Below are 27,448 nucleotides of genomic sequence, written 5' to 3'. Positions count from 1 at the left end.
AAGCTGTCACCCATTTCTGCATTTGGTCTCCCTGATGTAGAGCAAACTGCTTTGTGATCAGTGAATACCGTATACCAAATTTAAAGAAGTACACATACATTGTTGTTTCACTTGGAAGGAGTGTCTGGGGTCTTGGATGGTGAGGATAGAGGAGATGATAAGGAAGGTATTGCATTGTCTGCACTTGCATGTGCCCAATTTCTTCAACTCCATCGCATCTGTTCGGATGACACAAGCTTTCGTACTAGCACTTCCAATATGTTTTCCTTTTTCCTCAGCCGAAGATTCCCCCCACTGTGGTTGACAGCGTCCTTGACCATAGTTGTCCCATTTCCCGCACTTCTAATGTCACCCTTTCCCCCTTATTTGGCTTGTCTACCATCTTTGGAACTTTGGAATCATTTTGCTTCTGCACAGCACCATTAAGAAAATATAACAAAACGTATCCATCTCAGATAGGAGTGGATGACCTCGCACTTTCTCACATTGAACTCCATCTTCCATAGTTTTGCCCACTTATTTGGCTTTCCCCCTTCCATCCCACCCCAACCCACTGCTGCCTCCTATCCTCCCACTCCCAGAACAATGAAAGGATTCCCTTTGTCCTCACCTTCCACATCCCCCAGATTCCATATCCATGGATCATCCTCCACCATTTTTGCAACCTCCTACATGATGCCACCACCAAACACACCTTCCCTTTCAACATCCAAAGGGATTATTCCCTCTGTGACAGCTTGGTACACTCCTCAGTCATCCGTTAATACCTCATCCCCTTCCTGCGGCAATTTCTCTTGTAAGTGTAAGAGGTGCAAAACCTCCTTTACCTCCTCCCTCACCGTCCAAGGCACCAAGCACTCTTTCCAAGTGAAACAGCAGTTTACATTTACAGAGTACTTCCTTCAATTTACTGTACAGTATTCACTGCACACAATGCGATCTGCTCTACATTGGGGAGATTCACCCTGGTCTGACTCTGACCTCTCTGTCCTCAGTCCATTGCAGTGTTCCAACAAAGCTCAATACAAGCTCGAGGAACAGCATCTCATCTTTCGATTAGGCACTTTACAGCCTTCTGGATTCAACATGGAGTTAAACAATTTCAGACTGTAATCTCTGCCTCCATTTTGTTTGCATCTTTCGGTTTTTCTCTTGTTTTTAACTTTCAAACAGCAGCACACCAACTCTAGGTACTGCTTATGTTTCGTTGCTTCTTTTCTTGCACCATCCCCATTCCCTTGGGTTCTACACAACTAACTCTGTTGTAATTCAATCTTTCCTGTCTTCCACCCTGTCCTAGACCTCCCTTGCTCAAAAGCCTATTACGTTTCTAACTTTTCTGGGTTTTGATGAAATGTCGCAGTCCTGAAACATTAACTCTGCTTTTCTCTCTGTAGAGGCCAGACCTGCTGAGTATTTCCAGCATGATATGTTTTTCTTTCAGATTACCAGCGTTTGCTGTATTTTGCTCTTGTATCATTTTGGTGAATCTACACTGTACTGCTTCCAAGCCTGATATCTTTTCTGAGATTTGGTGCCCAAACAGTGAACGCAGTACTTCAGATGGGAACTGACTAAGGCTCTGTAGAGCTGAAGTGCTTTCAATTACTTTTTGTACAGGTGCAGGCTTTGTGATTTGTACACCCAATCATTTTGCTTCTGCACAGCACCATTAAGAAAATATAACAAAACATATCCATCTCAGATAGGAGTGGATGACCTCGCACTTTCTCACATTGAACTCCATCTTCCATAGTTTTGCCCACTTATTTGGCTTGTCTACCATCTTTGGAACTTTGTGCTTCTATCCACGCAACTTAATGTGCCTCTCAACAATGTTACCTGCAACTTTGGATATACAATTCTCCTATTCTTTCATCCAATATGGTGAGAAATCAACCCAGTCTTATGGATAATCACACTGTAAAAATGACCACATTTAGCTGCAATACCTGTTTGCATTATAGTATAATGTTTTATCTTAAGGACAAACCTGGAGAAATAAGTGAACTTCAGAATGAAGAAATCTCATCAACACGGGCAGGAAACCCCTTAAATATTGTAACCTATTCTTCGCCCCCCCCCCCCACCCCCTTCACTCTCAATCACGTCCCCCTTCTCTTTCCTTCATCTTCTTCCACCTTTCCTTTGCTTCACCTTTTCCCCCTTCACCTGTTCTCACCCTTTCCCTCTCCTACGCCTCCTCTTCTCTCTCTCTCCCCCCACCCCCCAAACTCCTCTCTCCTCTCTTCCCCCTCAAGCCTTTCCCTGCCTAGGTCCAAATCTCCCTGAATTCTGGAGGTTAGTTTGCACCCATTGAAAATTACCTCAGTAGGAGAAGGGGAGAATCTTTTGGGTGGCTACACTGCAAAAACTTATGAATTCATTCTTGCTGCAATTAACCTTTTTGGTTGCCATTGTAGCAAAGTTTACAGCAAAAATTAATGATATAATTTCAATGTAAATTAGCACTTTCTCAGCATTTTTAAATGTTTCTTTTATCTGCAGTGGATCTGATGGGCTACTGAAACTGTGGACTATCAAAACCAATGAATGCGTAATAACTTTAGATGCCCACGAGAATAAGGTGTGGGGTCTCCATTGTAATAAGAAAGATGATTTGGTTGTCACTGGAGCCACAGACTCGTGCATAATTATCTGGAAGGTATGATGAACTAAATCACTAGTAGTAATTCTGATGAGCCAACTATGTGAAATTTGTTAAAAATTGTGTTGTTCTTTTTTTACATATTCATTTCTGCTATCATACTCAATGAGAATGAGCAAGGGAATCACAGTTGCCAATGATATTCATTCCTGTAGTGAGATTGGACCAGTCCTCTACTACTGTAGAGGCAAAACTCTCATCAAATACTTTTGATGTTTTGCAGTGAGATGGAATTTCTTTCTTAGTTGCACAAAATGACCGTGTGGTACAGTAATTTAGGTGCCTTACCTCTGGGACCTTAGCTTGAATCTGGCCATGATTAAATGGACAAATATCTGCCCTGTCAGCTGATGTACTTGTTGGGCTCTGTCAATCTTGTTGGGCTCTGTCAATCCAGCTTCTAGCTTGGAACTGCAGCACTAAACTGACCTAACTTCCTAAATACAGTAAATCAGCGATCTCATGAGGGACTCATGATTAATAAACTGGACCAAAAGGGTAGGAGCTTTGTTCTGTGTCAGTCTTGCTGTACTGCACCCGCATTTGATGTCAACTTCAAATAGCCAGAAAAGAAACCATTTTAATTCCCCACAACAGCACACTTCACAAAAGAGAAAATAATTAGAAACAATTTTCCCCATTTTCTCCCTGTTGTGCATTTTGAAGGATCAACCAGAATTTCAGAAGGATAGATACTGTCAGTATCTCCATTGCAACTTTTCATCTCGGTCAAGCTACTTTGTAATTGTAGGACCGGAGAAAGGGGATGGAAAGAATGAAGTGAATCTAGTTTGTTGCTCTTTCTGCTTTCAAAATGGAAAAGATTCATTCATCCTAATAAAATGTTCTTTTGTCTGTTTCAGGATGTTACAGAGATAGAACTTGCTGAAGAGCAGGCCAAACAGGAAGAGCAAATTTTGAAGTAAGTTTCCTTTTAGACAGGCTTAGCTTAGCCACAGTTCTGCTTCACACCTATGCTGAAATTGAGGTCCAGCTTGACTTGAGAGCAAAGCAGAGTGAAACCTCGTACGTGGCATCACGCTCCACCTTGCTCTTGATCAAGAAGAGGAAGTGTCTTTCATTCACTTTCATTAAAATACAGTATTCCAGGCAATTTTTCCTTGCATTCCCTTTACAAGAAAAATGGAGTCATTTTTAAATTTTAAAAAACATTTTTTTATAGTAAAACAAGTTCCAAATTGATTATCTACAGTCACCTGAGAGCACCCACAAACTCCCTTGGTGAGCCCCTTAAGATTTGTAGCCGAATCTCAGACAAGGGTTGGTACTTAGTGCATACAAATCTGGAATTTCAATGAAGTTGGTTTGACTTTCTTGCAGGACAACCATTAATAAGTAAAGAATAATTGTCTTTAATTACTAATAGTCTAATGTTTCTTCTTTCTTGTTCTTTCTTCTCGGAGAAGCCCTGATTGTTGTTGGTGTATGGTTCCATGAGCTCAGGTTACCGTTTCATACCATATTCAGCTATATGTTTTAGGTGTTAGCCTGGACAGTGAGTGTCGGTAGACTATTAACCGTGGGGGTATCCGAGAACTTACTGCCAACTGACATCTGCACATGCTTTCCAAAAGGAATCACTGAATAATGATAAGGGGCAGGAATAAAGACTTTTCCTTCCCTAATTAAGAAGTACTGAAGCTAATTGTAGTGCTCTTACTGAGTTTATGTAATGCCACATTGGATTATAGGTGATATTCAACAAAGAAACAGGCCATTTGGCCCAATAAGCCCATGCCGACCCTTGTGCTTCACTCGGGCCTCTTCCCATCTTACCTCATCTGAATAGTATCCACGTAACCCACTGTTCCCTTCTCCCTCAATGCTTCTCTGGCTTCCCTTTAAATGCATCTATACCATTCACTTCGACCACTCCCTGTGGTAGCAAGTTACACATTCTCACTGCTGTTGGGATACAGAAGTTTCTTCTGAATTCCCTTTTGGATTTCTTGGGACAAATGTAGATACAAACGTATGCTCTTCTCTATAAGTGGAAACATTCTCTCTGTATCCACTCTATCAAAACCTTTCAATTTTTTGTATAAGTAAAAGAGACCCCGCCTGACAATCCTTTCCTGATATGTAAACCCATGCATTTTTGGTATCATCCTTGTAAATCTTCCCTGCATTCTCTCCAGTACTTCTTTATCCTATATATCATACATCAACCAGAGCTGCATGCATTACTGTAAATTTGATCTAACTAAGAGTTGATACAGATTTAGTATAATTTCCTACTTTTCAATTGTTCTCCTCTAGAAATGAGCCCTACCCTAAAAATCTTAATATCCACCAACCAATCAATTACCTGTTGTCCATAAGGAACTACTCCTTAGTTTTTTTTGGAAACACACTGTGGAAGATACACTGCAGCTTCTGGTGCCTCCAGTCTGTGCTGTTAGCCTGCTGTCTGTTCTATTTGTCACCACTGCTGCTGGTGCCACCCATCGACATAAATATCCAAAACAAAAACAGAATTACCTGGAAAAACTCAGCAGGTCTGGCAGCATCGGCGGAGAAGAAAAGAGTCGACGTTTCGAGTCCTCATGACCTTCGACAGAACAGTTCTGTCGAAGGGTCATGAGGACTCGAAACGTCGACTCTTTTCTTCTCCGCCGATGCTGCCAGACCTGCTGAGTTTTTCCAGGTAATTCTGTTTTTGTTTTGGATTTCCAGCATCCGCAGTTTTTTTGTTTTTATGACATAAATATCCACCCTGGAACCTTATGTTTTTTCCATTATTTGCTCCAGTGATGTGGGTGACATTAACTTGGCTACATTTTTTGACCATCCTTTGTTGCCCTGAGAAGGTGCTGGTGGGACCTTCTTCTTAAAGCATTACAATCTAACTGGGTGAGCTGTTAACCATCCCCACAATGTAATGGTAGGATTTTGGTTTCTGACTGCAAAACTTGCAAGTTAAACCCAAAAGAAGAAAAGGAAAATAACGTGACACCTCCTTCTGAATAGTTCTGCTGCTAGAGAAAGGAACCAATCAGTTGTCTTTTTGCTACAAACACAGTGTAGCAGGGCAAGAAATGTAGATTCAAACATCAAAGGTTATAGTGCAAAAGCAACCCAGCCAACTCTGTGTCACTATGTATCTGCACTTGAGCCATCTAGTTTAATACCATTGTCTTGCTTCAGACCCTTTTGTGGAACTGTTTTCATTTTGCAGGTTCTACAATGTGTTCTACAATGATTTGTGCCAAAGGATTCCGTATTCAAACCCATCCTGTGTAAAGGAATATATTGTAACCACCCTTTAATCATTTTTCTAATTATCTTACAAATCCTCTTATTCTCTTACCAACCAATCCTGTCACTATTTACTCTATCATAACCTTTCATAATATCCATCAAGGCACCCCTTAATCTTCTGAATTCCAGTAACAAGCCCCTAACTTCTCATCTCTTTTCATAACTGTAACTCCCCATCCCTTGTGACATTGAATTGAGCCTATGTTACAGCTTTTCTGTTGCTTTTGTCAGCTTCCTCTAATCGGGCACCCAAAACTATATATAATGCTTGATCTAAAGATCCTGCGTAAGTTGAACATTGTTCTCTTGCTTTTGTATTCTGTGCTCCTGTATGCAGTGGAGTTGAAGACAGTGGAAGCAGTTTAGAAATAATTGGGCTATCTAGTGAATGAATTAATTTGGACCAAGTGGCCTTCCTTGCGTGTAATTGTCATGTCAACATACTTCCACATTGTCACATGATGATTTGAATCCTAATGCTTAACTTTCCAAAGATTATTCGCTGTGTTTCCATTCAGAATGCAGTGACTCCTCAAGCTATAATCACCATTTGGTTTGACAAGGGAGGAGCAATGTTATTAAGCCAAAGAGACTAAGTTTTTTTTAACTTGTTTGTCTGCATGCAGAATAAATATTTTCTCCATTGTTGGTAATTGAGGCACTCTCGTAGTTGATTTGAGTCGTGACATTTTTAAAAAAATTCTGATTACCCAGCTGTTGTTTTAAAGCAATTTTTGCTCAGAATGAGATGTCCCCTTAAACTTGTAAAATCCATAGTGAATACTATCGCAATCTGAGAAACTAAGAGTGACAAAGAGGTCTTTCATATGTTCACCTGTTCTTCCATCCATAAGTGAATAAGAATGATAGGTTTGCTTTAATTATTACAGAAATAGAGACTTTCTTTTCATCGCTAGAGGGAGGAAGAACTAAAAACTTGAGTGTGAACTGTTGGTACTTTTGTGTTTGCGTTGATGACAATTGTTTGGATGAACATATGTGAAGGGTGACCTTTTTAATAGCAAGACACAATGTATGTTTTTTTTTCACCCTGCCTTTTAATCAGTAATGTTCACAAGGCTTAAACAATCTTGCTTGTTATTGATAAAAATGATCTTTCTATTTTAAGGCATCAAGAATTATCTAATTTATTGCATGAGAAGAAATATGTGAAGGCTTTAGGATTGGCAATTTCTTTGGACCAACCCCAAACTGTGCTTACAGTGATTAAAGGTAAACTGATAATACTATTGCACTTTTGTGTTTTACTTGTTTTGCACAACTCTGTCCTGCAAAAGAGCTGATATAACCAGTAATGTTTTTATAAGCAAGATACGCTGCAGAACTTGTATGGGGTGCTTGAGGTTCCATAGATAATTCTCCTGCCTCTGAGCCAGAAGGCCCAGGGTTCAATTTCCACTCCAGGACTTGTTGACTACCAAAGAACCCAGCCAATGGTGCAGACAAGCCATTGTGTATCGGTGCTGGTCCCAGCCCAAATAAATGAGGAGGGTTGGTAGCAGAAAGGGCAACTAGCTGTAAAACCACTCAATTTCAAAAATTATGGTTGATATGAAGGTGATGAGCCAGAATTCTGGTGACCCCCATGTAACATGGGAAAAGCCAAAAGAGGAACCATGCTCCAGAACCTGCAGAAGCCCTTTACATCCTCAGTGCCCCAAATTGCTTCATGACTAATTAATTACTTTTGAAGTGATATTACTATTATGTAAACAAATTATTTGGTCAATTTGTGCATAGCATCAGAGGTAAATGATCAGTTTTGGTTGTATTGGTTTAGGGTTGAGTGTTGGCCAGGATGCAAACTCTCTTTTCTTTTTGTTTCAAAGAGTGCCATGAGATTTTTTTACAATTTATATTACTGTGGATGAAAATGCCATCAGGTCTATATGTCCTCACTTACATCTTCCAGGACTCATCCCCATGTCTGAAAAATTTCCTTCCCCATTCCCATCCACCACCTGGGAGTGCCAATAAAAAGATAGGGACCTCCAGCTAGTCCAGGATACCTCTGCTCAAAATTCCACTCCAAGCCCTCAAATATATATGATCAGACAAATGCAAGGAAGCCCCAAATCCTTGGTTATTAACCAAAATACAAACATGCATACATACATACAAATTAGGAACAGGCCATTCGGCCTCTTGAACGTTCTCTGCCATCTGATGAGATTGTGGCTGATCTAATTGTGGCCTCAATTCCACTTTCCTGTCTACTCCCTATATCCTTTGACTCCTTTGACAGCCAAGAATCTATCTAACTCAGCCTTAAATATATTCAATGATGCTGCCTCAACTGCTGTCTGGGGAAGAGAATTCCACAGACCAATGACACTCAAAGAGAAAATTTCTCCTCATCTCCTCTTTAAATGGGAGGTCCCTTATTTTGAAACAGTGTTCCCTAGTTCTAGCCTCTCCCATAAGGGGAAACATCTTTTCAGCATCCACCCTGTCAAGCTCCCTCAGAATCCTATATTTTTCAATAAGATCACCTCTCATTCTTCTAAATTCCAGTAGATACAGGCCCTACTTCTCCAACCTTACCTCATAAATAACCCTTTCATCACAGCAACAAGTCAAGTAAACCTCTGAACTGCTTCTAGTACAATTATATCCTTTTTTAATTAAGGAGACCAAAACTGTACAAAATACTCCAGATGTGGTCTCACCAAAGTCCAATATAATTCTAGCAAGACTTCCTTACTCTTAGGGCAGAATTTTGCATAGTGCTTCCCACCGGGTGGCCCTTAATTGGCTCTCCCACGTAAAAAGGCAGCAGGGATCATCTCCCCCCCGCCAGAGATTGGGTCGGGCCCAGCGGGCAGAATATTCTGCCCTTATACTCCAAGCCACTTGCAACAAAGTCTAACACACCATTTGCCTTCCTGATTGCTTACTGTATCTGCATGTTAATTCCTTTGATTTGTGTACAAGGACCCCCAAATCCCTCTGCATACTAACGTTTCCAAATCTCTCATCTTTTGAAAAATATTCTACTTTAAGTTTTCTGTTCCTAACAAAGTGATAATTTCACATTTCCCAATATTATGCTCTATTTGTCACTTTCTTGCCCACTCCATTAACCTTCCTATATCTATGCAGTCTCTATGCATCCCCCTCAGAGCTTACTTTATTAGCTTTGTATCGTCAGCAAATTTGAATGCATTACATCCGTTCCCTCATCTAAGTCAATGATCTAGATTGCAGGTAGCTGAAGCCCATGCATTGATCCTTGAGGCATTCTACTAATTGCAACCTGCTCACTTGAAAATGACCTAAACATTTCTGGCCATTATTCAGTCCTCAAACCATGCTATTATAATCACCCCCAACCCCATGAAACCATATTTCATATATCAACCTTTCATGTGGCTGGCAACTTATCGAATGTCTTTTAGGAATCCAAATATACTGCATCCACTGGTTTCCCTTTGTCTACCTTGCTCAGTGCATTGTCAAAAAACTCATGTTTATTTGTCAAACACTATTTCCACTTCATAAAAGTGTCGACTTTGCCTAATCATCTTGTGATATTCTAATTGCCGTTATCATATCAATAAAGCTAAATGCACATAGACCAGGGATTGTCCTCGATGGCTTTCTCTGAACCTCCAAGATGGGGGGATCAAACACTTACGAAATACTCTAATTGAGATCTTATCAAAGTTTTGCATGTTATTGTGGCTCTGGTTTTATGCCATTAGTTTCCAGAGCCCTGTTTACTTTAGATACTGCCTCCTGACACTGCATTCAAATTTTTACAGAGTAGTTATGAACACTAACGAGTCTCTTTGTTCCTCTTGCTTTTACCCATCCTGTACTATTGATGCTGCACATCTATATGTATAATTACACACTTGTCTTATTGGAGAACATTTGGCAATCTTTGACCCACCAATCCAAGTTGTCTAAATCCAGTTGCAAGTATTAAATTCTTGTATCTAACTCTACTCCAGTTTAATAATTGTACCACTTATTCCCTGCTCTAGGCCTTCAATAAACTTAAGGGGACCCGTACTAGTAACTGGACTCCATTGGGAAACAGCCCCATTAAAACTGACTTTAGCTAGTTAGTTTGTAATCCATCTCAATATCATCCTTGGCACAATTGGAGTTATTTTTAGCTCACAGTCCTTCAAGTCAAATTTTGTCAAAAGCTTTTTAGAAATCCAAGCTTCGACAGCACCTTCCAAACCTGCGACCTCTAACCTCTGGAAGGACAACAGTAGGCACATGGGAACACCACCACCTGGAGGTTCTCCTCCTTGCCACACACCACCCTGACTTGGAACTATATTGCCGTTCCTTCACTGTTGCTGGGTCAAATTCCTGGGACTCCCTAACAGCACTGTGGGTGTACCTACACCAGACTGCAGTGTGTGAAGAAAGCAGCTTATCACCATCTCCTCAAGAGGATGGGCAATAAGTGCTGGCCTAGCCAACGATGCTCTCAATCCCATGAGCAAATAAATCAAAAAAAAGTAAAAGATATACTGAATCTCCCTTCTTTAACATTCTATTAATGTCAGGAATCTGAATCAGGTTTGTCATTCATGACCTCTGTACCCCCAAATGTGGTTATGATTTGTTTGAAGTAGACAAAAATTGAAATCCCAGGTTCTTACTAAGAGAATAAAGCCACATGATTCTACAACTTTTAAGTAAACAGAAGAAACTTTTACAATGCAACGGTCAGCAAACCGAACAATCAACGCTATATCTATCTTGTACTCTAACATCCAGAATTAGCATGAGGTAAACATGATTTTAAAGGAAAACAAAAACAGAATTACCTGGAAAAACTCAGCAGGTCTGGCAGCATCGGCAGAGAAGAAAAGAGTTGACGTTTCGAGTCCTCATGACCCTTCAACAGATCAGTTCTGTTGAAGGGTCATGAGGACTCGAAACGTCAACTCTTTTCTTCTGTGCTGATGCTGCCAGACCTGCTGAGTTTTTCCAGGTAATTCTGTTTTGTTTTGGATTTCCAGCATCTGCAGCTTTTTGTTTTTATATAATTTTAAAGGAAGTGGCTGCAGAGATAGTGGAGGCATTGGTCAAAATATTCCAGATCTCACTGGATTCTGGGAGGGCCCCAGTGGATTGGAAAACTGCTAATGTGACGCCCCTGTTCAAGAAGGGACGGAGACAAAAAGCAGGAACCTAGGCCAGTCAGCCTAACATCGGTCATTGGGAAAATGCTAGGGTCCATTATTAAGGAAGAAATAGGACATTTAGAAAAGCTTAACGCAATCAAACAGAGTTAACATGGTTTTGTGAAAGGGAAATCATGTTTGACAAATTTGCAAGAGTTTTTTGAGGATATAACAAGCAGAGTTGATAAAGGGGAACTGGTAGATGTAGTGTATTTGGATTTCCAGAAGGCATTTGATAAGTTGCCTCATAAAAGGTTATTGCACAAGATTGGAGTTCACGGTATTGCGGGTAATGTAGTAGCATGGATTGAGATTGGTTAACACACAGAAGACAGAGAGTCGGGATTAATGGGCCTTTTTCAGCTTAGAAAGATATAACTAGTGGAATGTCACAAGAATCAGCCCTAGGGCCTCAATTATTTACTATCTATATTAATGACTTGGAGGAGAGACAGAGTGTAATGTATCTAATTCTGCTGATGATACAAAAATAGGTGGGAAGGCATGTTGTGATGAGGACATAAGGAATTTGCAAGGGGATATGGATAGATTGAGTGGGCGAAAACTTGGCAGATGGAGTTTAATGTAGGAAAGTGTGAGGTCATGCACTTTAGTATGAAGAATCAAAGGCAGACTATTATTTAAATGGATAGAGACTCCAAAAAAAGTGCAGCATAGAAGGATCTGGGTGTTCTTGTGCATGAAACACAAAAAGTTAGCATGCAGGTGCAGCAAGTAGTTAAGAAGGCAAGTGGAATTTTGGCCTGTATTGTGAGGTGGTTGGAGTTTAAAAATAGGGAAGACTTGTTACAACTGTACAGGGTGTTGGTGAGGCTGCACCAGGAGTACTGTGTACTGTTTTGGTCCCCATATTTAAGAAAGGATATACTGGCATTGGAGACAATTCAAGAGATTCACTAGGCTGATTCCTGAGATGAAGGGGTTGATTTATCAAGAATGGCTTTTATTCATTAGAGTTTAGAAGAATGAAGGGTGATCTTGTTGAAATGTACAAGATCCTGAGGGGGCTTGACAGGGTAGACATTGAGAAGATGTTTCCACTAGTAGGAGAATCTCAAACTAGGGACATAGTTACAGAATAAGGGGACACTCATTTAAAACTGAGATGCGAAGGAATTTCTTCTCTGAGGGCAGTGAATGTCTGGAATTGTCTACCCCAGACAGTTGTGGAGGGTAGATCACTGAAAATGCTTAGCGAGGAGGTAGATAGATTTTTGAAATATCAGGGAGTTGAGGGATATAAGGAGCTAGCACAAAAGAGGAGTTGAGACCTGGGGCAGATCAGCCGTGATCTTATTGAATGGTGGGGCAGGCTTGAGGGGCCAAATGGCCTACTCCTACATCTATTTCTTATGTTCTTATGAATTAACAGGCAAACTGAGGTCGAACACACTACAAATTGCATTTTAAATGGCAGACACACCCAAGACAGATCCCACAAATTTCTCAACAATCCATTCAGAATGTGAGCAATCACTGAGTCACAAAATCCTTTTTTAAAAAAATACTCTATCTTCCTCACAAGAGATTTCAGCTCCTTTCTTTTGAGGATATAGCTTTTGATTTCCCTCGGGCTTTCCCAATGACTGCTCACCTTGTAATTGCTCAGTCTCTTCTGATACCACATCCCACTGAGTTCACAAAGCTGCACTCCAGCATCTAATCCCCGGCACAATTCCAGCTCTCTGACTGCTCTGAGCAGAGCCCCACTACCCACAGGCCAACTGCCAACTTCATCATTGCTTACAGGCTTTTTCTTTGTCCAACTGCCAGGTCTCTAGCCAACAGTTTCCTTTCAGCTGTATTGAGCTGATAAGTGCCCCAGGGCTTCCCCTAGCCACAAATGCACAGAGCCAGCGACCATCCACCACCTTCTCAGCCCCAACTGCATGGAAACACCAAATGGCTCCTGGGGCTTCTCTGAGCACCTCAGCACTAACAATAGCACTTAAACTGGATGGCTCGAGCCACCTTCTTCTTCAACTGCTCCTGACTAACTCTTTGATTAACTACTGTTCACTGACCCTTGAACCGATCTGTGTGACCCATTAAAAGCCCCAACAGGGTCCTGACCCTGTTTGTAGGCAGAATCGAATATATTACCCTTGTAACATTTGGTGCTTTAAATGCCTCAATCTCCAGTCAACTGTCAGTCTCCACAACTGCTGACTTACAGAAAACACAGACAAAATTGATTTCATCATAATTCCCAATGATTAGTAATAGTCCTCGGAATAATGCTTATTATTATTTAACAATAGTATGTGGAGTTTAGCGTTAGAGGGAATTGAGAGCCTTGAGATGATGGGAGAGTATTAGAGGGGGTAGTGATGGTTGTGTAAGATTGATGCTTCAGTATCTGTTCAAGCTGGGGGAGTCAGCAACTTGTGTTTGCTTGTGTTCTTTAGGAGGTACCAATTTAGTTTAAAACGTGATGGGGTGGAGGGAGTGTTGAAACAATCTAAACTTGTGACTTTAAAGGATTTGCACCGGAAATCCTGGGTGTGTTGTGTCTAGGATGATCCTGGCTACTGGCAATGTAGCCAGTATCAGTCCTCCAACCATTTCCTATTGAGATTGAGGGTAAACCAGTACATGTTGGAGGCTGAAAGCTTGCAGCAGTCTTGAGTGAGTGTAGCTCTGACTCATTGGTATCACTTTCTGAGCTCTGAGTTGGCATGTCATGGGTTCAAGCCCAATTTCAGACACTGAAGAACATAATCTAGTCTAACACTTGATTGAATTTCTTGACTGAATCTGTTAACTTTCAGGGGATACATTAAACAACAGTCCGTCTTACCTCTCAGACAGAAATAAAGATTCCATGGTATTTGAGAACAAGAGGGATACTATGAACTGCAATTTCATTTATAATCTCCTGCTGCTGAGGTTAAATATGCTGATCGATAATTGCCAGTTTTGATTTTAATCCTTTGTTAAATAAGGAATCCACATGAATCTTTCCCCAATTACTTCTCATGCTCCATCTTCCCGTTGTGTAAGATTGATGCTTCAGCATCTGTTCAAGCTGGGGAAGTCAGCAACTTGTGTTTGCTTATATTATTTAGGAGGTACCAATTTAGTTTGGAATGCCAGTTATTATGGCATTATTCATGGTCTCAGCTATTTCCTTCAGTATGCCGTGATCATGGAACAGTCAGCCTTAATTGAAATGCCTGGAATAACTAAGTCTCATCCCCTTGTGGATTAGCAATCTGAAATGATTAGCTTTATCTTCATGCTGTTTGATAATAAAGATCAAGACTGTGTGTGTGTGTGTGTGTGTGTGTGTGTGTGTGTGTGTGATCAATCCATTACGTTTGGTTCACTAGGTTGGCACTGCACATTTTATGACCAATCTCATCACCATTTTGCTCATGTTGCGACATTGAATGCCAGTTGTGTAGAAAAATCTTTGGGAGGGTCCATGGTGTGGATAGATTACAGGTCAATTTGAGGGTGGATTAGCATTCCTCCTGATGGCTCAGAGGATTATCAGTCCTCCAAGCTTCCTTCTTTTTTTGCCTTTCCCAGGCAATTACATGACTGCAGGTTGTGGGGAAAGAAGCACGTAGTCATGATGCTGCAGGCATCAAGAGTATGGGGACAAATTTGATGGAGCAGCTAATCTTTTTTCCTGCCTGCCATTTTTGTCTGCATGTTCCTTGAGTTTTTTCACTTTCATCATGCCTAATGCACTTAGACTAATACAAGTGGAAGAGTAAGATAGTAGAGGAAAATCGCTTGTTAGTCACAGAATAGTTACAGAGCAGAAGGAGGCCATTCGGCCCATCTTGTCTACATCACTTCTGAATGAGCAATTCCCTTAGTGCCATTCTCCCCATAACTCTGTAATTCTTCCTTTTCAGATAGCAGTCCTAATTCTCTTCTCCATGCTTCAATTGAACCTGCCTCCATCACATTCTCAGGCAGTGCATTCTAGACCTTAACCACTCGTTGCGTGAAAATGTTTCTTCTCATATCACTTTTGCTTCTTTTGCCAATTATTAAAAGTATACAAGTGCAATCAATCCCAATTTATTCATTCTGTCTTCGGACTATTTATTGTGGTATTTAACAGTGATTCGTGTGTCAGGAGTGCTGCCTCAGCAGCCATTGTTTTATCATGTTAAGAGATATTAGGAGATATGGAGGTGCTTTTCAACTTTAGGCTGCCCATTTCTCATCTGAGAAACGGGTGGGTGCTGGCAGTTGAAGATTGGGATGATGCACCTTGGCTGTCCCATTGCTGTCCAAAGTCTGCCTGATGCAATTTTCAAGCAGAACACTTAGCTGCACCAGGTGGCAGGCTGCTTAACTGCGTGAATCAGAGTTCAAGGCAACTTTAGAACCCTTATCGCAATATTCAGATGCAAATGAGAGGCGTGCGAGTCAGCCTCGCTGTACCCATTTCAACCAGTTCTTGAGCAATTCAAGAAAAAGACCTCAACATTTATTTTTAATCTGGTGAGAAGGAACAGGAGTCCTCCAAATGGCTTCACTAAAATACTGTGGACTGCTGTCATCTCATACTGAACCAGGGTTATCTCCTCTTCCCCAACCTCCCCAGCCTTACTCATGGGAATAGATTTAAGAGGCGACATGTTCAAGGACTTGAGGAAAGGAAGGTTGGAGGTAGGGCAACTGAGTCCTGGTGGGAGCCAGCCGATTTCCCACCTGCTCAAAATTGTGAGCAACACTGGGATGCTTCGCAGCTTTGCCGGCCCCAGAAATGGTTTGGGCCTCCTGACACAGCTTCTGGCCTAATTTGGGCACAAGTCTAAAGTTGGCCCAATGATATTTCCTAAACAGTGGGCCTTTCTGGCCCATAATGGTCATTTTTGAGCAGGCACATTCCTTTATATTGATTGCTGGCTTGGCAAAAAAATTTGGTGTATAATTGCTCAGTTCATTATTCCTATCATATGGTTTCTTCATTTGCAGTTTACTTAATGTTTTCTTAGATCATTATTACTATGTCCAATTTAAGTTAATGGGCCATGTGAATCAGATGTGTAGAAGGGATGAGTAAGTTAGCAAGGTTGGGTTACTATGACAATTAAAGCGTACCACTGTTGTTTTATCATCACAGTACATACACTTCATTGACCTGAAGTAGAAAATACTTACAAAGCTGGCTAAAAGATGAAAATTTAGTCTGATTTTTTTAAAAAAAGTTCTGTTAATCAGGCATCACAATTTTCAAGTGTTTGCTTGGGTTTGGCTGTGCCGGTCATTCTTGTAATCAATTTTAGGGACCCTGCATAATCCAGAGTGCATTGTTTATTGAACAATGTCTAGCTCAATGATTGTGTGAACCAAGGATTGTAAATAAGCCCTTGCTATATAAATTTACTGTGGTATCTCTCTCCTGGTTTTACAGAAAGTAAACTGAAAAGCATTGTGGAGTGATGATGCAATTACAAACCAATAAATTGACAGACCTTGTGTAAAATCCAAGAATGAACAAAATTTTGTTTTGTTAATCTCCTATACTGCTCAGCTCATGTACAAATAGAGCTTGCTGACCCTCCAGACAATGACCATTTTCAAGCAAGCTATATCAAAGTTAGCTGGCCTTTACTTCCTGATACAGGCTGCTCGGGCCCAGTTGTCCACTCTGTGTTTCAGATTTTGTGAAACAGCAAGTGAATTCCTTTAAGATTGATAGATCAAAAGTTTGTTCTGGTGAGTTGTCAATTAGCAGGGACTTTGAATTGAGCCTACCCTTAGACTTGTGGAACAATACTATGCCTGTTATTAATGAACTAAGCCAAATTGGTTGACTATTAGAATCAACAGGGCAGAATCTTTTTTTGATCTCTTAAGATTCTTATTAATGACTAGCTATTTCAACTTAGTGTCATCCTTGGTACTTCTGTTGTTTCAAAGCTACTTGTAAAAATAATCAGCTTTGATGCCATCATGCCTCTCTTTGGCTTGCTAATTAACACTGGAAATTACCACAGCATCAAGCCTAGTTTCACAGGAATAAAATAAATCCTCTCTTAAATTCTGCATGCAGAATGTTTTCAGTATATTAATATGAAGTAATTATTTCTCTTTTTTCATAGCAATTCTTGGTGAATCTAATGGACAAGAACGGCTGGAATCAACAATGCTAAAGCTGCGACAAGATCAAAAAGGTACATTGTTTATTCATTCATGGGATGTGGGCGTCACTGGCTAAGCCAGCATTTATTGCCCATCCTTAATTGCCCTTGAGAATGTGGTGGTGATCCGCCGCCTTGAACCACTGCAGTCCATGTGGTGTAAGTACACCCAGAATGCTGTTAGGGAGGGAGTTACAGGATTTTGACCCAATGACAGTGAAGAAACGGCAATATATTTCCAAGTCAGGTTGGTGAGTGGCTTGAAGGGGAGGTTGTGGGTTTGGAATGTGCTGTCTAAGGAGGGCTAGTCTGTGAGACAACTCTCCCAATTTTGGCACAAGCCCCCAGATGTTAATAAGGAGGACTTTGCAGGGTCGACAGGCTGTCATTTCCGGTGATAATGATTTCCTAAGTTAATCCCAAGTGGTCTATCCGATCTCATTATAGACTTTGTAGTGGTCTGATTCAACTGAGTGGCTTGCTAGGCCATTTCAGAGGGCATTTAACTGTCTGGAGTCAATCTGGAGTAATGTCAGCCATACCAGGCAAAGAAGGCAGATTTACTTACCCTTCATTAGTGAACCAGATGGGTTTAACAACAATTGACAATGGTTTCATGGTCATCATTAGACTTTTAATTCCACCATCTGCCTTGGTGGGATTTGAACGCAGGCCCCCAGAGCATCACCCTGGGTCTTCTGGGTTACTAGTCCAGTGACAATGCCACTGCCTCTCCCTTGTGTTATAGGTATTTCTTGTTGAAAAGGTTGGAGTTGTAGTAGATATAAAATTAAAACAAATGCAAATTACAAGAAGGTTGCAAAGACACTGAGTGAGTGAGCCAGAGTTCAATGTGGGATATGTAACATCATCCTGAGAGAGACAAATCGTTTCTTATTGTTTCTTAAAATTTCTTATTGAGAGATACACCTAAATCCTTTGGCTCCTCCGCAGCTTTATGTACACATTACTATAAGCTAATTTTATTTTATTCCTTTATGGGATGTGGGTGTCGCTGGCAAGGCCAGCATTTATTGCCTATCCCTAATTGCCCTTGAGAAGGTGTTGGTGAACTGTCTCCTTGAACTATTGCAATCCAAAGCTACAGAAAGTAATCTTAAATTCTAATGGAATTTAATGGCCTTTGTCCCGAGGGTATTGGTGTTCAGAAGTGAGGAAATTGTGCTCTAAATTACACTAGTTTCCAGAAGGTTTTTTTTTTGTTGAGGTTTCAGCTCAAGCTAATTTGCATGTTGCCAAAGGTAACATCTTCCATGAACCAATGCATTCGGGCAGCATTTTAAAAGAGTGTTAACCTGATGCTGTTAGCTGAAAGTGGCTTTATCACAGCAAAACAAGCAATTTTAATCAATGTCTAGTCCATCACCCATGATTTTAAATAAGTGAAATTGATTCTAAAAGAAACTATCTAGAGCCATTTACTAATTAGAATAGTGTACAGTATTCACTTTTTTTGGAAATCAAAGATAATACTTAAAAGCTTTTAAAACTGTCATGGTGTCCTTGCGCCTAAAAAGAAGCTTAATTTTAAGAGCTCCCAGAAGACGGGCAAGCTGTTGCAGTTGGTGGAAACTCACAGTGATGATTGATTTGATTGGTTGGTTTAGTCAGTTTAGTGGGTAGGGTTAGCTTCAAGCGCAATGTTTTTTAAACCAACAGAAAAGATCGTAGGCACTCAATTCACGGTGAATATAATTTGTGCTCGAGATTCTGCAGTCCCCGAGCTGATTTGACTAGCTTTGTGCTTGGAACAAAAGGTGAAGCCCATCAGAAATGCCAGACCACTGCCTTTTGCTACATCTTCTGATATGCCTATGTTATTTGTTGCACAATCATTCTTCTTTAAATCTATATTCTCAGCAAAAGTCCCAAAAGGCTACAGTTCGTAAGAAGACTGCATTAAAAAATGACTTTGATTCATTTGTTTTATTTTCCTTAGAGTCTGTGTTAAAGTTCTGCATCATGTGGAACACAAACTCTAAAAACTGTCATGAAGCTCAATCTATTGTCCAGATCCTGCTACGAAACGAAGCTCCTGAGCAACTTCTTCAGTACAATGGGATCAAGGCTGCTGTAGAGGGATTAATCCCCTATACTGGTAATTAGACTATTGTCTAATTGATTTATTTCATTTTGGTTTTCTTAAACGTACTTATTCTATCAAATGTGCGCACTCTTCATTATTACTTGGTTGAAGCACGACATGATTTATAAAATGTGCATATTTTCTGCAGTTCATTTCTTCTTTCTCACCTTCAGTGCCACGTTGCTCAAGTGTGTGAACTTAGCTGGTGAATGCTAGTAAGGCATTCAATTGTCAAGGGGGCGTAGGACATAGCATGTAAGCCAAACCCTGTTCTTACCCAATTCCAGCTTGTGAACCTTTCCAGCAAGGTCACAGGAAGGGAATCAAGAGGAAGAACACCCAGCATTTTATTATAAATACAAACAAGAAATGCTGGAAAAACTCAGCAGGTCTGGCGGCATCTGTGGAGAGAGAAACAGAGTTAATGTTTAGAATCTTTTTTTTAATTCATTCACAGGACGTGGGCTTCGCTGGCTAGGTCAGCATTTATTGCCCATCCCTATTTGGCCTTGAGAAGGTGATGGTGAGCTGCTGCCTTGAACTGCTGCAGTCCCAGAGGTGTAGGTACACCTAGAGTGCTGTTAGGGAGGGAGTTCCAGGATTTTGACCCAGTGACAGTGAAGGAACGGTGATATATTTCCATATCAGTAAGGTGAGTGACTTGGAGGGGAACTTCCAGATGATGGTGTTTCCATGTGTCTGCTGCCCTTGTCCTTCTAGATGGCAGTGGTCATGGGATTGGAAAATGCTACCTAAGATGCTTTGGTGATTTCCTGCAGTGCACCTTGTAGATGGTACACGTTGCTGCCATTGTATGAATGTGGTGGAGGGTATGCATGTTTGTGAATGTGGTGCCAATCAAGCAGGCTGCTTTGTCCTGGGCGGTGTCAAGTTTCTTGATTGTTGTGGGAACTGCACTCATTCAGGCAACTGGGGAGTGTTCCATCACACTCCTGACTTGTGCCTTGTAGATGGTGGACAGGCTTTGGGGAGTCAGGAGATGAGTTATTCATGGCAGGATTCCTAGCCTTTGACCTGCTCTTGTAGCCACTGTATACATATGGCCGGTCCAGTTCAGTTTCTGGTCAATGGTAACCCTCAGGATGTTGGTAGCAGGAGATTCAGTGATGGTAATGCCATTAAACGTCAAGGGGCGATGGTTAGATTCTCTCTTGTTGAAGATGGTCATTGCCTAGCACTTGTGTGGTGTGAATGTTACTTGCCACTAGTCAGTCCAAGCCTGGATATTATCCAGGTCTTGCTGCACTTGGATATGGACTGCTTCACTACCTGAGGAGTTGCAAATGATGCTGAACATTGTGCAATCATTAGCGAACATCCCCACTTCTGACCTTATGATGGAGGGAATGTCAATGATGAAGCAGCTGAAGGTGGTTGGGCCGAGGACACTATCCTGAGGAACTCCTGCAGTGATGTCCTGGAGCTGAGATGACTGACCTCCAACAACCACAGCCATCTTCCTTTGGGCTTGGTTTGACCCTAACCAGTGGAGAGTTTTCCCCCTGATTCCCATTGACTCCAGTTTTGCCAGGGCTCCTTGATGCCACACTCGGTCAAATGCGGCCTTGATGTCAAGGGCAGTCACTCTCACCTCACCTCGGGAGTTCAGTTCTTTTGTCCATGTTTGAACCAATGAGGGCAGGAGCTACGTGACCCTGGCGGGACCCAAACTGGGCATCAGTAAGCAGGTTATTGCTAAGCAAGAGACACTTGATAGCACTGTGGATGACCCCTTCCATTACTGATGGGGCAGTAATTGGCTGGGTTGGGTTTGTCCTGCTTTTTGTGTGCAGAACATACCTGGGCAATTTTCCACATAGCTGGGTAGATGCCAGTGTTGCAGCTCTACTGGATGCTGTGATGCTGGGACCTCCTGGAGGAGGCCAAAATGGATTATCCACTCGGTACTTCTGGCTGAAGATTGTAGCAAAAGCTTCAGCCTTATACTTTGCACTGATGTGCTGGGTTCCCCCATCATTGAGGATGGGGATATTTTTGGAGCCTCCTCCTTCAGTGAGTTGTTTAATTGTCCTCCATCATTCACGACTCTATGTGGCAGGACTGCAGAGCTTATATCTGATCTGTTGGTTGTGGGATCGCTTAGCTCTTTCTGTCACTTGCTGCTTATGCTGTTTGGCATGTAGCTGGTCCTCTTTTGTAGCTTGACCAGGTTAACACCTCATTTTTAGGTATGCCTAGTGCTGCTTCCGGCATGCCCTCCTTCACTTTCCACTGGTTGGAGTCATACCTAGCACAAAGGAAGATAGTTGTGGTTATTGTGGTTGTGGTTAATGTCCGCTCCAGGACATCACAGCAGGAGTTCCTCAGGGTAGTGTCCTCAGCCCAACCATCTTCAGCTGCTTCATCAATGACCTTTCTTCCATCATAAGATCAGAAGTGGGGATGTTCGCTAATGAATGCATAATGTTCAACACATTCGCGACGACTCAGATACTGAAGCAGCCCATGTCCAAATGCCACAAGACCTGGACAACATCCAGGCTTGGGCTGACGAGTGACAAGTAACATTCGTGCCACACAAGTGCCAGGTAACAACCATCTCCAACAAGAAAAAATCTAACCATCACCCCTTGACACTCAATGGCATTACCTTCACTGAATACCTCACTATCAACATCCTAGCGGTTACCATTGAACAGAATCTGAACTGGACTAGCCATATAAATACTGTGGCTACAAGAGCAGGTCAGAGGCTAGGCATCATGTGATGAGTAACTCAACTCCTGACTCCCCAAAGCCTATCTACCGTCTACAAGGCACAAGTCAGGAGCGTGATGGAATACTCCTCACTTGCCTAGATGAGTGCAGCTCCCACAGCACTCAAAAAGCTTGACACCATCTAGGACAAAGCCCGTTTGATTGGCATCGACGCACAGTAGCAGCAGTGTGTACCATCTACAAGATGCACTGTTGGAATTCACCAAGGATCCTTAGACAGCACCTTCCAAACCCACAACCACTACCATCCAAAAGGACAAGGGCAGCAGATTCATGGGAACACCACCACCTGGAAGTTTCCCTCCAAGTCACTTACCATTCTGACTTGGAAATATCTCGCTGTTCCTTTACTGTCGCTGCGTCAAAATTCTGGAACTCCCTTCTAACAGCACTGTGGGTGTACCTACACCATATGGACAGGAGCAGTTCAAGAAGGCAGCTCACCATCACCTTCTCAAGGTCAAGTAGGGATAGGCAATAAATGCTGGCCCAGCCAGCGAAGCCCACACCCCGCAAATAAATTTTTTAAAACTCTTCTTTGAACTAGGATTGATCCCCTGGCTTAATGGTAATGGTAGAGTGGGGAATGTGCTGGGCCATGAGGTTACAGATTGTGTTTGAGTACAATTCTACTGCTGCTGATGGCCCACTGGCCGGATGCCCAGTCTTGAGTTACTAGATCTGTTTGAAACCTATCCTATTTAACATGGTGGTAGTGCCACACAACACGATGAAGGGTATCCTCAATGTGAAAGCAGGACTTCGTCTCCATAATTCTGTTCCTCAGAGCATTTATTATACTTGTCTCATTTTGGGTTTTTTTGCTATCCCTAACCCCAAGTCAAGAAATATTCATATCACATTATTGTATTTGCACAATTAGCTTGATCGCAAGAGGGCCATGTTGAAAGACTCCTGTTACCAACTGATCAAAAATATTACACAAGCTGATGACACCAGGTTCAAATAAGACTTCCTGGTTATCCTTCAGCTAGGACCCAGAAAACACAATCATCTGGAATTCTTAATTTTTTAAAATCAGTGTTTTTTCGTTGAAGGAAATATCCCAGATGTAATTTTTAAGATAAAGTGCTTGTCTTTTTCTTTCCCCTTTGTTGGTCTCTGGTCTGTGCACATCCAGTATTTCTTGTTTGAGAAGCCCTGAGTTTGAAGTGTCACCAGGCATTTCCACCTGGCTGTTTCCTTTTAATTGAATTTGGCAAGTAGCTGGAACTGGGTTTTCTTGCATTGTAATTAGATTTCTGAAGTTCATTGCCTTTTATTGAATACTTCTAGAGCGACATTTCCAGCGGGTCAACAGATTGTTCCAAGCCTCCATGTTTTTGGATTACATGTGGCAGAATATGAGACTGACTGAGAAATCCAGGTATGTACAGGCTGTAAGTAACTAAAAGGAGGAGTGGTATGACATAGTGTGCCCTTAATTTGGTGTTGCAGTAGATTGCAAAATTGATATATTCAGTTAATTGCAAAATGAAGTGGTTTGGCGTAGTTTCAACTTCTATTGGATACATATCACAGCTTAAACTATTTATAGATTAACTCATTGGAATTGTTTGAGAGAATTCTAGTGCCATGAAGATAGTTGGTCAGGAAATTATGAAAGAATAGGAATATCTGGACCTTATCAAATGCAATCAGTCCTCACTCTCCACTCCCAAAGCTACCCACTACCCCAGAATCATTCTGGAGAGCAAAGGCTATCTTTATTTCCCTCCACAACCTCACAAGCCACTTTCTTACTCTTAGACTCCAACAAGTGCAAGGAATTTATGGACTTCTTGGTCACCAAGATTGAGACCACCCACTCAGTTGTCTTTGTTTCTTTCCTTACTTCCCCACTAAACTCCCACTGCACACCCCACCAGGCTTCGCCATGGCATAACTTTGAACCTCTGCCTTCCTCCAGTTTCTTTTCCAACTCTACATGTGCCCACTTCAACCTTATCTCATCACAGGGCCAGCCCCTTTTTTTAAAAAAAGGCCCTCAAACCATCTGTCCTTGTAAACAAGTGCCCCCCATCTCCATACTCCCTTTCTACCCAAGCCCTTGAATACGTTGCTACCCCCCAATGCCCATTTGAACTTCTCCATCCAATTATTGTCTTTGCCAGAACAGCCGTGACCAAAGTTGCAGCTGACACCCTCTGATTGTTGTGCATTATCTATCTTTGACTTCTCTGCAGCCTTTGTCATTGTTGACAACACCATCCTCCTCCCATACCTTACCTCCATTGCCTAACTGAGTTGGGACTGCTTTTGCTTGCCTTTCTGATCATAACTAAAATGTCTCCAATGGCTTCTCTTCCTCCCGCCCACAACATTACCTCTGCAATTCTCCAAGGATCTGTCCTTCATCCACCTCCTCATTCACATTCTGCCTCTGGGTGATAATGCCATCAGGCTGATACACACTTACTTTCCCTCGCTACTGTTAGACACTAGAGTTATTTTAATAAAACCAAATCCAATATTTCATTCTCTAGCTTGCCAGACTTCAGGATCTGCGTTCCCATTGCACCCCCACCATTGTGTTACCAAACCTCCAATGCCAATTCTTGAAGCTGAGGATTTCGCCCTGAGCAGCTGAAACCCTCACCACTTGGCTGGTATTGCGAAATAGAGATTTGAGCACTGCTGAAAAAAGACATTTTGCTGAAGCTTTTCATCTTGCACTCATCAGAACAATCATAAGAATACCAATGTCAGGGAAGCAATAACTTTATACTGTATGAGAAGAGTGTGCTGATTGGTTGGCAGGTGGACTCTGGTAGACACGTTGCCATGGAGAATGCACCAGTTAATGGTGACATGATAGTTAATTGCCAAGTATTGTTTAAAATTTAAACCAGACAGCTTGACTCTGGTCAAGGCATTGCCCTGAAGAATGAACTGGTGAATGGCTATCACTTATTTTGTTTAGCCGAAACAGGTGCAATGTTTGAACGTTTTTTTTCTGTCTGCAAAGAAAAGGGCCCTGAGTATTAATATATGTAGCATCCAGTGCATGCAAATGCTCCACACTGCGACTGACTGACAATATTAAATTGGTTATCCGTGTAATTTTTACCACACTGAGGATTGTTTAGCAAATGTTGTCCAATCGAGGAATTACATCTAATGTTAGACACTGTTTTGAGCTTTGCAAGCACAGGCTGGTTAAATACGGCCTGTACCTAGCCCGTTGTGAACAGCGGAAGGGTCGTGCTGGTTGATACGATATGCCAATCTTTGGGACATACAGCCTGGTACATTCTCCATGGCAATGCCACTACCAGCCAGGGTGCATTTGCCATCCATTCTGCACTCTTTTTTTCCTCATGCAGTATAAAGTTGTTGCTTCCTCTGACGTTGGTATGCTTGTGATTGTCCTGATGAGTGCAAGACAAAAAGCTTCAACAAAATGTCTTTTTTTAGTAGCACTCAAATAGAGATTTCCTGTCCTGCCACTGATACACCTTGCTGTCTATCTTCAACTTAAAAAAGATAAGGGATGCAAGTTATATACATATAAATTTTAGAAATTGGGATTTTAACTGAATAATATACCGAGTTGTGGGATTCAGGCCCCAAAGCACTAATAAACATAATAAAAATTACTTTCAGTTGAAACCAGATCTTGAGGCAAAGATGATGGAAAGAACTGGTAAAATACAAAAAAAATTTAGAAAATAATAGAAAAAAAAAATGTCCCTGATGTTTAATAAATGCCCTTTCCTGGAAGTAGTTTGAAAGAAGGACATAGATTGGTAAAATGCTAAATCTTAACAAAAATAGATGAGTCCATTATAAAAGATCAACCTTTTCATCAAGTTATTGGTACACTCTAGTTACTTACAAAATCTGACTGCCTTTTCCTAGTGACTCTGATATGCAAGCTGAAGAAATGGAGCTCGAGTCATTCTTTCCAATGGACAAAGCAGCTAACGGGGCCAAAAAGGCAGTGATTGCGCCAACACATGATTGCATCCAGTGACCAGGAGTCTGAGAAGGGCGAGGGTAGTGACAGTGTCACTAGTCCACCAAACAAAGGAAATACCAGCAAACAGAAGCACCAGCAACCTCTTTGTGAGCACTTCAAAGAGAATTTGGAGCCTCCAGCAGAGAGTGAAAGCGATTCAGCGGAAGAAGGAAGCTCCGATGATCAAATATTAAAGGCAAGTGGAAGAAAAATGAAACAAAGGCAACCTAGTGGCGGAAAGAAAACCAAATCTGGCAAAACAAACTGATGCTGCATCAGGTGCCTGACATGCTGCAATCCTCAGGATATTCTGTAAAATTGCTTTGTTAATTGATTTACGTTTGTTGAATTTATTCTAGCTTTGAAGCCACATGTCATGACATTTAGAGTTTTAAACCGCATTATATTCTGAGTTACACATTCTTTTCATTTATGTGAAAGTAGCAATGTTGCCTTCAAAAAAGAAACAAAGAACATTTTAATTTTCTATTTTAAAACTGAAATTTTATAATAAAGCCTCCATAATGCTAAACGCATATTTAATTGTGGTTTCTGGGTAATCACTACTGGATAAAAACATTGGTTGGAATGTTGAAAAAACTGTGCAGGATAATTACAACTCATATAAGCTTGTTTTGTGACATTGAAAAAGACTCAATTACTGTTTATCTATTCTAATTTGTCAGGATTTAAAGCTTCTATTTGTTCTGTGCTTTGGCACAGTATTTGACAACACTTCTAAACTACTGAAAGATGCATTTTAATTTGAAATTTTACTGAAGTTGATATATATTGATGTAAAATGAATTAAACATTCAAAACTAAACTTGAGTAGAAAGCAGTGAACCATCCCGCCCTCTCCCACATTTCTAAGCCCTCTTGCCAGCAAAATGTATGGATTGCATGTGATTAATCAGAATGAGATGATTTGGGTCAAAGAATGTTGGTCTTTCTCCTGAGTTGGGGTCCTTAAAATTGCAGCCAGAATCCGTAAGTAAATAGTCCCAGGGTAGAGGCACCAGGTTACTCAAGCTATTGCCTGCTATAATTCTATGAATAGCTTTTATTCAACACATTGAGTAGAACTTTAGATGTTTTGGCGGAATTCTGAGGAAGGGTTCCACCTGAAATGTCTCTTTTTCTGATTGACATGCTGTACTTTCCCAGTTTATATTTCAGATTTTTAGCATTTGCAGTTGACGTTTTTGACTCCAAACATTTCTGAGTTGGCGTACAAGGGAAGCTAATTAATTGTCATACCCATAGCGGTATTCTAAATTTTCACCTGCAAATGGACACAGAAATTACAATGTGCAATTAACCCATGTCCCTCGCTTCTGA

General features: G+C 41.3%; 1 protein-coding gene across 2 annotated transcripts in view; it reads left to right on the top strand.

Moving 5' to 3' along the window:
* Window positions 1-26,639, top strand: part of tbl3 (transducin beta like 3) — a 66,914-nt gene extending 40,275 nt beyond the window's left edge. For both annotated transcript variants that reach the window (XM_041207315.1, XM_041207314.1), the window contains 7 exons: window positions 2,509-2,665; window positions 3,532-3,590; window positions 7,080-7,183; window positions 17,220-17,291; window positions 19,219-19,377; window positions 23,422-23,512; window positions 26,008-26,639. In XM_041207315.1, the coding sequence (XP_041063249.1) occupies window positions 2,509-2,665; window positions 3,532-3,590; window positions 7,080-7,183; window positions 17,220-17,291; window positions 19,219-19,377; window positions 23,422-23,512; window positions 26,008-26,122 (757 nt within the window). In that variant the 3' untranslated portion in view covers window positions 26,123-26,639. The remainder of the gene's footprint in view (window positions 1-2,508; window positions 2,666-3,531; window positions 3,591-7,079; window positions 7,184-17,219; window positions 17,292-19,218; window positions 19,378-23,421; window positions 23,513-26,007) is intronic.
* The last annotated feature ends 809 nt before the right edge of the window (window positions 26,640-27,448 follow it).

This window comes from Carcharodon carcharias, chromosome 15, assembly GCF_017639515.1.
Source record: "Carcharodon carcharias isolate sCarCar2 chromosome 15, sCarCar2.pri, whole genome shotgun sequence".
Lineage (NCBI taxonomy): Eukaryota > Metazoa > Chordata > Chondrichthyes > Lamniformes > Lamnidae > Carcharodon > Carcharodon carcharias.
Note: the sequence above shows the minus strand (reverse complement) of the source record. Positions and strands in the feature narration are given on the sequence as shown.